Here is a 14,627-nt window from a genome sequence, read left to right as displayed (position 1 = left end):
CCTTATATTGTGCTGTCTTTTCTACGATAAGGTTTATCAACTATTTCTGAGGATACGCTTTGAGAGGGTAGGTTCCACTCCACTCCACTCCACTCCACTCCACTCCACTCCACTCCACTCCACTCCACTCCACTCCACTCCACTCCACTCCACTCCACTCCACTCCACTCCACTCCACTCCACTCCACTCCACTCCACTCCACTCCACTCCACTCCACTCCACTCCACTACACTCCACTCCACTCCACTCCACTCCACTCCACTCCACTCCACTCCACTCCACTCCACTCCACTCCTACACTTTGGTTTCTGTCTCATTTTCATTGTCAACAAAATAATGATATTAGTATCTTATAGTATTAGAATTTTTGATTATCACTAATACTTACCAATTTTCAATATCTATGCGATATATATCTTTTGTTATATCTTTTTTATATTTGCGTTATTTTATCCGCAGTGCTTATGAAAATCACTTTGACTATCAACGTTTAGTATTTTTATACAATCCGTACATGTGATCAACAACAAGTTAAAATATGTAAAGGTTTAACTAACATACTTTTAGGCATTTAAATATTTTGTATTAAATAGCTTGAATTTTGACGATTATAAATCAATTCAGACACTAGAAGAAGCTGCAAATTCGACTCAAGAAGAAAGAATAAACTCAGTAAATCTCCGGCCGCCAAGCAGCAGAAACCGCGTGGTTGTTCGTTATGCGGCAAGTTACCATGGAAACACGTCCACTTGTCTATGCGACGGACAAATGATTCGCGGCTACCACAGTGCAGTGCCCAGGATTTCAAACATAGATGCTTACTATTGCAACCAGTGCAAGAATTACCGTCAGTTTGGAGCACCATATTATTGGAATGTGGAGAGAGATGATAATACCTTATATGGACATAACGTTCAATGTGGAAAGTGTGGGGCCAGGGGGGACTCGGTATTAAGTCAGGAAACAGTCACTCATAACAGCGTTAATAACTTTAGCAACAACCCGTCTCTACTCATGGAGACAAAAGAGTTATGACGGAGATAAAAGTGAAAGTGAAAGTGAATGTTTCAGCACAAGCTAAACTTATTCAGATTCTTCGTAAGCCTATCGCAACCAATTTTGAGTCTACAAAATTTGAGTAATGAGTATCATTATTTCAACGATGTTTCAACAGCTTCAAACACAGTAAAACTAAAATCAAACTGAAATATTCAATTTATTCTAACAATGTAGAACGTGAGGTCGATGCCGAAAGAACATTAAGAAACTAATTAAACAATAAACATATTGTCTTTTCTCAAGTATTTTATCAATATAAAGGAAGCTGTTCATTGTTTCAAACGAATGTTTGAGATGCTCGAGGAGCTTAAAATGAATATTCAAGCCATTTCACATAAATCATTATTAAAATAGATAATAATTTCCCACTTGTAGATTTTTATACTGAGCTTTAAATAACTATTATTTAAATAACTATTGTTTAACGACACTGTGTAGTGTGTCTTGTATCCAACAAGTACATATCACCAGTCACCTACATTGTTAGACACAGACCAAACTTGAGTCGTATTCCTGCAACAGATTCACAGGCTCCGAGAGATTAGTATCATTAATCCGCGAAGAGGTTTGACTAACAAAGTTAATTCTCCTCTGTCGGTGAACTCTTTTTAAGAGCTACATAAATTAATAAGCGATCGGGTAGGGCAGAGGACTACAATACCCGATACTATTACTAGTATAGTACAACTACAAGGGGTCAAATATAGTCCCTTGTAACTTGTAAGCTTTTAGTCATTTTATCGCAAAAAATTATGTAGGTATTAGAGAAATTCTAAATCATGGAAATTACCTCAATATTAAGCGTATTTAATTTTTACCATCGGAATGTTATTTTGACCCCTACTGGTTGAATGAAGCTGCATTTCTGATCTACATTCTACAATCTAGTCCTTTCAACTCTGATTCTTAAAACACGTGCTATATGTCATTCAGCTGACAGAAATGATAGTTCCTCATTATAAATTTAAGTTGAGGTTGCTCAGTTCTTACATTTATAACCTCCAGTGAGCCAGACTTAGAGGACTTAGAGTACAACTTTACCTCTAAAGAACTCTATAGAGCCGTAAAACAGAACTTCATCTCTGACAAATGTAATTTAGAAAATAGAAATAGGGTCTGGCTCGCTCATAGTTTTGGTTGAGATCTTGAATTTCTTCTTGAGTCTCTCTTGTTGCAGGCCATGCGTCATTCTACTTACTGGAGGGGAAAACATTTTTAAATTAGTGTCATGATAACTTACGGACTTATAGCATGTATAATATCTAGATCTTCTGTAAGATCGTATCGGTATAGTAACATTAACAGACATATTAAATATCCACCACATTGCATGATCATGTTAATACATTTCATTAAATGTGATTTATTTGTAGTGCCGACTTAGTTTTAAAATATATCTTTTCTTTGACGCACTTTTCGTCAAAATAACAAGGAGAAGAAAAATGAATATGAAGAAATACATATGAAAAACTCTATAAGTTTCACAAAACACTTTTTTTCGGGCAAGCAAGCTAATAAAGTTTAGAATTAGAGCGGCTAGATCTGGATACACGGAGAGGCTGGAGAAGTGAACTATGTGTAAATTTATAACAAATATTGTGTAAAGATGTGTAAATTTATAACAAATATTGTATAAAAAGTGATTATCAATGTCAATATTTATATATACCCAAATGTTTATTTATCTATTTAAATTGAAATCTAAATTCTTCAATTTCACAAACCAATGAGCTCGACAGTAGAAGGACTGAGTTGACTCAGGAACCTCTCATCCTCGTACTCACTCCTAGCGGAAGATACAGATAGCCTACTTGGACAGCTCCCTATTGTACTGCGGGATGAGTTGGCTATAGCCGGCTTCTTGTTCCAGGAATCTGCGAGGTTGAGGAACTAAAGTTATTTTGGAAGTTGGCCATTAGATTGAAAGAGAAAGTGATATTGTATGAAAAATATAATTGATGAGATAAGACGCGCGACAATTATGACTGAAACCTATGTAACTAATAAAGTTGCAAGTTTAAAACACTGATCGATGTAGGATGAGAAACTATTGTAAATAAACCTGAGCTGTTGATTGGAGCAGTATGAGAGTGGTTGAGTTTCTTAGCACAGTTCTTCAAAATACACGGTAAGTGAGAGACAGGCCAGTACCCTCGCGAATCTTTGGTTGCCAGGTTTCTGCTGCTATAGAAACACGGTGGAGTCCCTGCTTTCTGAAGACCTGACGTTCAGACCTTGTGAAATACTGCATTCAACCTTCCAAATGTAATGAATAAATCTAGAAAGTTCCTGGTTTGAAACCGGAAAATTTGCGAGGTTAAGTGAAAGATAGCTTTAAGGAAGAGGAAGTAAAACCTCTCGGGATAGAGAAAAGATTCTCCCCGGCAGCTTTGTAATAAGGCAGCATTTCCGGCACCATATCCTCAAAAACATCCAGACTAAAAGAGACTGTGGAGGTGAGGTCCTGGACTCTTCTATCCAGCCCATCCCTCATTAGCTGGGGTTGTGAAAGTTAACTTTAAGGTTAAAGTAAGAGAAGTTAACAAGTTCGTCGTGAATTTTAAAGTTAAACTGTTATATTACTTTATTGAATCATAAGGCACCACATTTTTTTAGTACACCAGTTTTTAAACGAAAAGGAATCACGTTTAACTTTAAAAGTTGTAGACAAAATGAAAGATCTTAAACCGTCAAGGTACTTCAATAATTGAGAGTTTGGAAAGAGAATTAAATATTTCTCAGGTAGTTAAGAATGTCTACCTGAGCCTTGGCTGTCTCTGTGAGGACTCCAGGGTCGCAATATGAACTAAGCGTGTGACCAGGAATGAAAGTTAGACTCTGGGAGTGCCTCAGAGAAGACCTCAAGTTGAAAGATCGTGACTTTGTCTGGCCAGGAGGGGTCCTGTTACGTTTGTTGGCTGGGGACTTTGCTGAGGTGGGCGGAACTTTATACTTGTAATCGGGAGACTGAAGAGGTTGAAGTTATAGTCGGAATTTATTGTATCAGTTTCACTTTCTATTGTATCAGTTTCACTTTCTATTAAATATAAGATATATCGTATTGTAAGTGAGCTATGAACTTTATAACTCACTAAATGATATTCATTGATTTACTTAGTACTTACTTCTTTGAATGACACTGAGTGATCCTTGAATATCTTGATCTCTTTATTCCCATTCATAACTCAGTTTTGTTAAGTTTCAAGCAGGGGCAGGATTCGTTGTCGATGTATACAAGTCACATTTCTATCAAATTATTAAAGACTCAATAAATAAACAAGAGTTAAAACAGACAATTGATTATTCAGTCTATTTATTTATGATGATCAGGACAGAGCGAAACTGTGATTTATTCAACTTAAAAATTCATTATTTGAGCTCAATACTACAACTTCGAAGTTCGAACTCCAATTTGGATAATTCGTAGTTACAGTTTCACTATGTTTAACTTTTATTCATTCAAGGTTTACAAAATTGAATAAACAGTTTATATAAAAAATAAACTACGAAAGAAAATTCCTCCTCCAATCGCCTTGTCAAACTAGCAGAACAAGTCCAGCACTGCACTGTTAATGTTAATAAAATAATTACAAGTGTTAAGTGTGATTTACCGTCCGAATCACGGAAAAATCAAAACCTTTTAAAATGAATAATAAAAACTCTCGAAAAAAGAAACTACGAGATAAAATCTCTCAGCCAATAACTAAGTTGACTTATCGTGAAAGTAGCGGAACAAGTCGTGTAATGCTTGCTGCTACACCACCTCCTGTTAAAACAAAGCCGACTACAAGCAGTAGAGGTGTAAAAGTGGCACTTTGTAAATCACATTGTAAATCACAATACCATTTTAAACCTTGCTTGCTCAAGTGAAACACAGCAGTTCAGACGAAAGGATTGAAGAAAGAAGGTGCAAACACCTTGATGGTTAACTCTAGAATAGGCGTCAACAAGTAATAAAACCTCAGTAACACAAGGCTAAACACGATACATAGATCAACTTTATTAACAAGATATTTACTGAGAGCTGAGTCTAGCCATGCTTGAAAACCATGCCCCAACGTCTGCATGTTATACGGAATAGTGACGCGGTTGTCAGCCGAATTGTCTGCGGAGTATATCACATGACAAGTGATTAATAAACAAGACACAAGCACGTGATCTGGGTTTACAAGTTTAATTACTGGATTTACGATGCTTTACTCGGAACTTCTAGATTCTTACTGTGATGGTAAAAATCACGCTGGCACCACAGTTGGCCGGAAGTAAACAGTAGATTCTCATTGCTTATAGCACAGAGATAATAAGATAATACGATAGTGCAGCACCGTTATTCGGTAGGGCAAGCAGGAGATTTTCATTATACAAATTATGCGATACCGTATCCGACCAAAAGATAAATCATACGGCAATGATGTGGCAAATTTAAAAATTACACGAACAATTATTTGAATGTGATGGGCAAATGTGCTTTTAGCCGAAGATGATCCATGGTATTTAAGTCTAATTCTGTTTAAACTTTCGACCAGGCATTTGACCGATGGGCACACATCCGGCCTGATCCACCACTAAGCTGCTATCGGTCTTAGGGCTACGATCTTAGGGCTACGATTACCGGAACCAGTGATAATTGATATAACTTATATCCCACTAAAATACCGCTGCTACAACGGAGATATGTCAGATAAAGGATTTTAATCAATTCAGTAAATTCTTTTTATCATACATCACCACTGATAACTATGAGTCTAAGTCTGGACCGTGTACATTTTTATCGATGATAACAAAGATGATGACAAAGATAAGTGTCCACCGACAGATACCCGAATTGTTCGATTTTTGTTCCCTTCTTTTCTTTATCATTCGTCGTTTCCCTTTCTCCATTTTAATCAGCACCAACTTTTAGTTCATTTACGTCTTTCTAATTCTCAGAGCTATTTTACTTATTATTTCAATGCACCACACGCAAACACATATCATATTTGAATCGGAATTTGATAAGACCCAGATCTAGATCTTAAGCCGAGGTTACTTAAATTACAGGTAATGATCTGGATCTTAACAAATGTCCACAGCCAGCTTACTCTATATAACAGAACTATATACTATTACTAAGAGCTAAGAGCTTGAAGGTGTAAACATATTTGAACATGTATTGTTTTCGAGTATAAGCTCAGAACACAGAACCTATCGCTATAATAGGTCTTTAGCATTTAGGAACTTACACTATACGTGTGTGGAGTTAACAATTGAAAAGAGAGCGACCCACCAACCTGGACTCTTAATGAGGACAATAAAAAGGCTCATGATTGGCAAACACTGTTTGAGCAGCTGCCAGTTCGAGACTAACATCTAAATCTGGGTGATAACGCGTGGTATTTGCTAACTTTGTTGAAGTTTATAAATTCTCAAACATTGTGGCCTTTGTTTGCTCTTCTAAAATGTGAGAGATAGTTATTACTCATTAGGTCGCAGATGTCTAAACTCCTCTGTAATTCCTTGATTGTAGGCTTGTCACAAAAATCACTGTCAAAAAATGTCTTCGTAAACTTTGCATCAGCTGGTAGTAAACATGAGCAATTCACGGATATATTTAAGACTAATTTAGTTTCAAATTTTCGACCAGTTATCCGACCGATAATCATACAACCGTCCTCCAGCTGATAGTGTATAACTTAATGTAATATTTAATATTGATAAAACTTCGCAGTTCCTAAACGCTGCTACGTGTAAATATGTGAAGGGTGTGTACATTGTATGGTATCTTATCTTTATCATGACGATCATCAAGCGATCTCAGATTATATATTTGGCGGTTTATGTAACCATTACTCACAAGTTACTGACACAGCCGACAGTTTCAATAAAACTTCGACCATTATATCTTCATTATGTTGGTTTGACCTACTTTTAGTTGTTGTTATTCTGTAGTGCCCGCTATAAAGGCAATGTGTTGTTAGCACTAGATATTTCGTTTATAATGTTTTCAAAGTAGTATAGGTGGTTGAAATGCGATACCTAGCTCTTTGGTAGTTATACGTCACTGGTAATTTGCTCTTTATAAGAGCTACGTGAGCTCGACTCCACATTACTGATGTAAAATTAAATACACTGTTGACTGTAATCACCGGAGTCGTGCTTATACTCAATACTGGTTTCGAATACCACTAAGCATCATATCTAGTAGATTCACTGTCTTCAGATTAGTTTACTTTTAAGTTTCTAACTGAGGACGAATTTAAATTCATTGACCAGTTTTGTGATTAGTAGTAGTTTATCGCATTATACCTACTTGTAAACCTTGTGAACCTTGTAAACCTTGTAAAACCTTGTAAAACCTTGTAAACCTTGTGAACCTTGTAAACCTTTTAAACCTTGTAAACCTTGTAAACCTTGTAAAACTTGTAAACCTTGTAAACCTTGTAAACCTTGTAAAACTTGTAAAACTTGTAAACCTTGTAAAACCTTGTAAACTTTGTAAACCTTGTAAAACCTTGTAAACTTTGTAAACCTTGTAAACCTTGTAAAACCATGTAAAACTTGTGAACCTTGTAAACCTTGTAAAACCTTGTGAACCTTGTAAACCTTTTAAACCTTGTAAACCTTGTAAACCTTGTAAAACTTGTAAACCTTGTAAACCTTGTAAACCTTGTAAACCTTGTAAAACTTGTAAACCTTGTAAACCTTGTACTCCTTGTGAACCTTGTAAACCTTGTAAACTTTGTAAAACCTTGTAAACCCTGTAAACCTTGTAAAACCTTGTAAACCTTGTAAACCTTGTAAACTTTGTAAACTTTGTAAAACCTGTAAACCTTGTAAACCTTGTAAAACCTTGTAAAACTTGTGAATCTTGTAAACCTTGTAAAACTTGTACTCCTTGTGAACCTTGTAAACTTCTAGTTTATTTAAAGTAAGTTTCAAATTATTGGTATCTATGTATATTGGCTAGCATAACGTCAAAATAATAATATTATCATATATTATTCGAGCTTTTCATTTAGAATTTAAAAAAGTCTTTCATATTGTGGAGCCAGGGTATGGACTGGCGGCACCTGGTTAAAGCACTTCCATCCCATGCTTGGATATTATAATATCAAAACTCGGAAGTGAAAACTAATATGAATCCCGCAATTTGCAAGTCATTTCTACATAGCAACCCTGATGATCACATACAAACACAGTTGACGATGTTCAACCTCATTTCCTTGTGACTTTATGCTTGTTCTTATTGGTCATGTTCCTTTTATTGGGGAGAATAGACAATTTAAGCTTTTTATTTTAGTACACCTTATACACATTCTCTGGGAACAAATTCCTTTTTTGGATTCCGGATTTGATTTTAGTACCGCTAATCTAAAATTATCTAAATTCTAATATAGACCTATTTTTGTAAAATTTGTAACACTTGTAAAATTTGTACAGTGGACAGTAAAGTAAACTTTAGCTTCACGCCAACTCGATATAATGATAATTTCCGTGTTAAGCTAATGAAATGTTACCCACCCAGCAAATATTCGGAATACCTTTTACCAGATCAGAGTTTGATCAAATCAGTACATTCCTCTATAGGTTACTAACCTTGTTTTGGTTAGTGTGAGTGTTACACTGCTAACACAGTTACAGTAACGGGCTGTTATACTCTGTGTAGTGACGTTAAACTCTGTGTTATTTTGTTAAACGTTGTCTTACTTTCTGGAACTCTGTATTGTTTAGTTAAACTTTGTTTTACTCTTACTTAATTAAATTCTGTCTATGTTTTGTATAAAAGTATACTCTCCTGCTCCATTTGTTTTTATGGTTCTTTGACTGTTTAGTGTTTCTTTGATTGAATTTTGTTTTTTAGTTGTTCAATTGCTAATTACAATAGTCATACTGCTTACCATTGAACTAACGACCCAATCATTAAGAATCTGTTGGATGATGTATACTTTGTTCCACTCCCATGACTCTAATTGTCTAATCATCTAATTACCTAATCGTCTGACACGTGTGTTTAACTTTAATAACATACCTTAGTTCGTATATTTATGGCGGGTAATATTGTGGCGGGTAAAAATAAAAATATGGTGAAATTTCCGAAAAACCGCTAAATTCAACTCGCCATAACTAAACGAACTAAGGTAGATAACTTAATAACATGATGCTCCCTACTAAACACTATAACTTAAATAACAACACACTCTCCTGAGGGCTGATATGAAATACCTGACCGTTACGTGGCAGTTAGCATAATGTTACTTATAATCTATCACAGTTTTAGGCTTGAGTTTCCCGGCATGTGGGGATTTGTCATACTATTACCATACCTTTCTAACTGAAGCCAAAACCAAATATAGTGATTTGGGTTTGACTTAGGTGGCACAATAATTTTATAATTTACCATAATTTTGTGTTTGACTTTGGTGCCATGGTAATTTTATAATCCACAACAGTTTTGGTTTTGACTTTGATGGCACGATAATTTCATAATCCACCACAATTTTGGGTTCGCCACTATCTGTGGTTATGTCATTAATGATATCTGTTATAAAGGAATCATTATACAAAATCTACTGGATGATGTATACTTTTGTTCCTCTCACACAATTGTCTCGCCACAATCTGCGCGCGGTTATGTCATTATTAATATCTTCGTCATGTCACTCAAGTCGAACCCAAAAATATAAGTTAACACATAACATAAATTATCGTAAGCAATTTCACTCCTAATCATATGATAGGCTATTTTGCTGCCTCCGAGTTCATCAGTCTGGTTCACGAACCGGCAGGTTCTTGAGCTAAACACATGTGCCACATCTCGTTAGCGTATTTAAAACTGCAAAATAAGAGGCAGCCCGGCCCCAACTTAACATAATATTATGTAAAAGAGAGGCTGATGGTATTCGTCTAGACCCTAATTCAGCTGTAGATCTTAAGATTAGAGTCCCCTCAATTACAGTTACCATGGTTACAGTAAGCTCTGTAATTAGTAGAGATACTATGGTTACTATGGTTACTATGGTTACATTCCAAGTCAAAGCTATGAAATAGAGTTGTTCTATTAGGGTCCAACTCTAAATTGAGTATTTTGTTTCCATACGACAATATCTGTGTTTCTAGAACACAATAGATTTTGTAGGGTCGTCTTAGACAATGGAAATATAAACTTGTATAAAGACCATTACCCAAACAAGGCCAGGTTTGATACTTACTGTACTGCTGTAAGATTTAGTTCACCTAATTGTGTTCTGACGTGTCTTTAGCGCTGATTTTATCTAAGTTCGTAACTACCGCATCACAGATAATAATAATTAATAATGCTTACGGTGTTCGTTCTAGTTCTCCCCCTTACTTGTCCACGACAACTACTTCCTTGCACTAGTGATTATTTTATCTTTCTTTGCTCTGTAACTTATTCGTTATAGTTCTAAATTTAACTACGGGGAAAAGGGGAGGTCTAAAAAGGGGAAAACATGACGTTATTCTTGATATTGTTAAAGTAAAATTATTACTACCAGGCCGCAACTACACGTGCAATGTTTTCATCTGAAGTTACGTGAAACTCGCTGGGTTACTGAAAGAGCTTGAGGTACTGGTTCTCAAGAAGGTTCTAGAAGGAACATGTCGGTGGTTTGGGATATCTTCCTGGGATTCTTCTTTCAGAACTGGGTGTACCTCATCATAGGAGCTGTAGTTATCCTTACTATCATGGGTAGGTTCACTTCTAGTACTGTGAAAGTGAAAGTGAAAGTGAGAATGGAAGTGCCATTTTTAGTGATTTTAAGTGAACTGGATTCCTAAACCGAATTACAGCGATCAACAGAGTCCTCCATCTTCAGTCTCGTTTTGGAGACTTTACCTTAGCTTCTGAATTAGAATTGTAAAATTACCTGTCGTATTAGTACTATGTTAATTGTTAACTACCATTTAAATAAACACTAATATACAGGAGGAGCAGGAGTAGTGTGGTTTGTGTACTGTTCAGACAGAGCAAAGTCCTACAAAGTTAGACCGCTACCACCTCAGAAACGAAGTGGTGAGTTTTAAAATATTTCTCCCCAGGAATAATGTGCATAATACTTGACGACAATGTTATAAAATTGGAGTTTAAAGTACACTTAGTTTTTTCATAACAACACCACGCGAAAGCATAAAATAACCACGTGATATAACCACAAAACCACGTGATATAACCACAACAGAACTCACAAGATGACGCAACTCTCCACAGGCAGAGCAGAACGAGTCACGGAGATAGAAGAAGTGGCGCCTCTCCCGGCGCCAGAAGACGCATTTGCACTGCCCCCTCCAGTTCCAGAGCTACTCAGATCCATGAGGAGGGAACGGAGTCGACAGGAATTGGGAGCAGATGTGACGTTACCACCTATTCGTATGACGTCATCAAAAAGTCAACATGAAGAACTCATTGGACCAGGGCAACTTGTGTGAGTTCAGAGTTTTTAGCCTGATTCCAGTATAAGGATCCAGGAAATAATTACTTCTGAATTAAGTTTGAAGTAACGCCAGCTGCTGATTATCAAAGTCTAAGAAACATGAACCAGTACAGCCGTACAGGTAACTCCATAGCACACACTAAAGTTTCCGGACCATTTATATTTTGAACTTTCTATTTGACTAAACTGGTTGTTTTCAGGAAATTTAACTACCATAATTACCTCCCAGGGAAGAAGAGGGAACAATAAGTAGAGCAACTACCACAATCAAAAACAGAGCAACAACCCTTGATCAACTGAGAAGCAAATCAGAACTGGACAAACAGATGAACAGATCAATGAGTGTGGAACAACGAAACAGAGCAGTAAGAATGGACCAACAAAACAGAGCAGTAAGTGTGGAACAACAAAACAGACCTACTCAGTTGAGGCTGGAACAGCAGCTGAGTGCGACACCACGTGACATTGTGCCATCACTAGACCCTGACACTTCATCTGAAGAAGAAGAGGATTCAGTGAGTTCGTCAGCTAAAAAGGGAGCCATCACTAAAAGATTATCAGCTCCTTGGATATCTCCAGAACAGGAGACCCCTACCATTCCTTTCAGGTATGATCTCTCGTGAGGATCCTTTAGAGTGTAAGACCCCCTCGTCCGTCACGTGTTATGCATTATTTTGTCGGGGACAAGTTAAAGCCGTAAGGCCATATTTACCCTGGTTAATAAATTCCCTCTTTTCAGATCCTGTGACTCGTTTGTCTTCAACCAGTCTCCTGCTACATACAGACAAGCTCACCGGTCAGGAATAGAAGAGGAACAGCTCAGCAGCCCACCACCACGTGACGTCATCACCAAACCACGTGACGTCATCACACCCGCGCCTGTATCAGCCAAGACTCCTCGCACTAGTTTCGCGTATCAGGCCGATCGAAGGCCCTCACGTGACGCAATCAAAGCTCCACGGAACTCCTCACGGGACATCGTCAAGCCGGAGCGAAGTCTATCGATTGACGTTATCAAAACATCACGTGAAGATTTAGGCAAGTCTCGGACGACTCTACATCGAAGCGAAACTCATGGGGCCATCCAAACTAAATCTGAGAGTAGAACACTGCCACGTAACGCAGCACCACCTGACTTCTTAGCAAATCTACGTGACGTCATAGCGGCACCACGTGACGTCATGGCGGCACCACGTGACGTCAACAGGAGACCAAGTGAGGTCATCTCACGACCACGTGACGTTACCAAAAGAGCACGTGATGTAAATACAGCGCCAAGCCAAAGAAATAGAGCAAGCAGAGATGACAACCGGTTCTCAACGCAACTCTCAATGGGGGAAATCTCTCCGAAACAACAGAACGGTCCCCTATTCCCTACATTAGAGGAGCAGCATGACATGATACATAGGCCACGTGATGCATACGTCGACCAATCAGATTCTCCCGAGATGAGAATGTACGAGAACAACAGGGACACGGTAAGAAAACATCAGAATAATGACATGGATACGTATGCTGAGGGGTTTTCCCTACCAAAGTACACTACAGTGAACAAATTCCGGGACAATAGTCAACCAACGAGTCCTGTACCACGTGACGTCATGACTACACCACGTCACGTCATGACAACACCACGTGATGTTATGACAAGTGACGTCTTGGCACCATCACGTGACTTAAAACGGAGCAACACGGTAGCAGCACCATGGGCACACGAAACGGAACAAATAGAGTATAGTAGGGAGTGTAATTTGGACTACAGCTCAGAAAATGTGAATTACACCGCTGGAAATATGGACCAGTTCGTAGTGGACCAGTTTGGGTCACTTGATCGTCGGTATGAGGATTTATCTCAATCTGAGGATGATTCAGAATTTATGGAACCGACGATTTATGAAAATCAGGAAGCAGGGTTTCATAGGGGAGACTTGTAATGGCGGAATTTTGTACATTAAAAGGGGCAAACTTATGGCGTTTTGTCTTTTAAATTTTGTTTTATTTTTGCTATGGTTCCATTTGTATAAATTTTGTGATTTACGACTTATAATTTCTATGGTTAATCAGATTGTTTCTTTGTTTACATAAAACCCGTATCGTCCCCAATCCCGTATCAAATAATCCAACTCAATTCTGAGTGTGAATTTTTACCAAAAATGGGTAGATTCAATAAACTTTGTATTACCATTCTCAAGATATTGTTCCACAACTATACTTCTGTATACTTCAGTGATTGGGCTGATGACTCCAGTGAAAGGGCTGGTGACTCTAGTGAAAGTGCTGGTGACGATGAGAAAGACCATAAACCAGGGATTCCTTCGGGAGCATGTAAGATTATATCCAATGGGGTGTGTCTGGGTGTCAAAGATCTTCAAGGTGGGTGCTACTTGTGATGAACTCTAGAAGGATGGGGTGGTAATACTCGGTCTGGCCGTCTGGAAGCCCATAGAATTCCAGTTCAGAAACCGAGTAAGGAGGTGCGGCTACTGATGAGAAGCCTCCTTAAAGTTTATTTGGGTTAGAAACGACATCTGGGTCCCTACCCTCGCACAAGATTATTCTCAATTTTCTTGTTGTGTTCCACAACTACGCAATTCCGCCCAATCGAGTGACAGTATTAAACGGGGACCTTTCTAAAATATTCTCACATGTTCCACAACACCAAATAGCGCTATATAGCTATATACGTACTTGGGAACGCGCTATTTTGCGCGTTTGCTTCTGTGACAAAGTTTGAGCGCGTCACAGAACATACATTCAAAACGTGGGACCGACATACAAGGCTGATGAGCGCAAACAAAAAACGAACCACCATATTTTGATAAATAGTCAATACAGTAAGTAAGGTAAACTTACTGGTTCAGTAATTTAATGATCTTATCATAAATTTACCAATTCCAAAGATTTATTTTTGGTATTGTTCACATCATATTAAGATGGTCAAATGTTGAGATAGTACGTTGTAGCGGGAGACACAAAAGGCTTCACCGAGATTCGAACTCGGGATCTCCTGTTTACTAGACAGGCGCTTTAACCAACTAAGCCATGAAGCCGTTGATCGAGCGGAATCCAATATGAGATTAAATTTGATTGTGGCGTGTGGGGGTGCTTATAAACATGGCACTGAAGCAATATATTAT

General features: G+C 37.8%; 2 protein-coding genes and 1 non-coding gene across 3 annotated transcripts; 1 reads left to right on the top strand and 2 right to left on the bottom strand.

Annotated features, from left to right (window-relative positions):
* Positions 1–442: 442 nt before the first annotated feature.
* Positions 443–4,319, bottom strand: LOC134825058 (uncharacterized). The gene is made up of 6 exons (XM_063837174.1): positions 4,186–4,319; positions 3,821–4,027; positions 3,416–3,557; positions 3,123–3,281; positions 2,785–2,934; positions 443–2,257 (listed from the first exon to the last, which is right to left on the bottom strand). Exons 1-6 carry the CDS (start codon positions 4,240–4,242, stop codon positions 2,157–2,159), a joined length of 816 nt encoding a protein of 271 aa, XP_063693244.1. The 5' UTR covers positions 4,243–4,319; the 3' UTR covers positions 443–2,156.
* Positions 4,320–10,552: 6,233 nt separating this feature from the next.
* Positions 10,553–13,548, top strand: LOC134825130 (uncharacterized). The gene is made up of 5 exons (XM_063837271.1): positions 10,553–10,748; positions 10,986–11,072; positions 11,268–11,481; positions 11,720–12,097; positions 12,230–13,548. Exons 1-5 carry the CDS (start codon positions 10,658–10,660, stop codon positions 13,422–13,424), a joined length of 1,965 nt encoding a protein of 654 aa, XP_063693341.1. The 5' UTR covers positions 10,553–10,657; the 3' UTR covers positions 13,425–13,548.
* Positions 13,549–14,466: 918 nt separating this feature from the next.
* Positions 14,467–14,540, bottom strand: Trnat-agu (transfer RNA threonine (anticodon AGU)). The gene has a single exon. It is a non-coding gene; the product is annotated as a tRNA-Thr (tRNA).
* Positions 14,541–14,627: the final 87 nt, after the last annotated feature.

Source organism: Bolinopsis microptera, chromosome 13, assembly GCF_026151205.1.
Source record: "Bolinopsis microptera isolate Bmic1 chromosome 13, MBARI_Bmic_1.0, whole genome shotgun sequence".
NCBI lineage: Eukaryota > Metazoa > Ctenophora > Tentaculata > Lobata > Bolinopsidae > Bolinopsis > Bolinopsis microptera.
The sequence above is the reverse complement of the archived record's forward strand: the minus strand, read 5'-3'. Positions and strand labels throughout refer to the sequence as shown.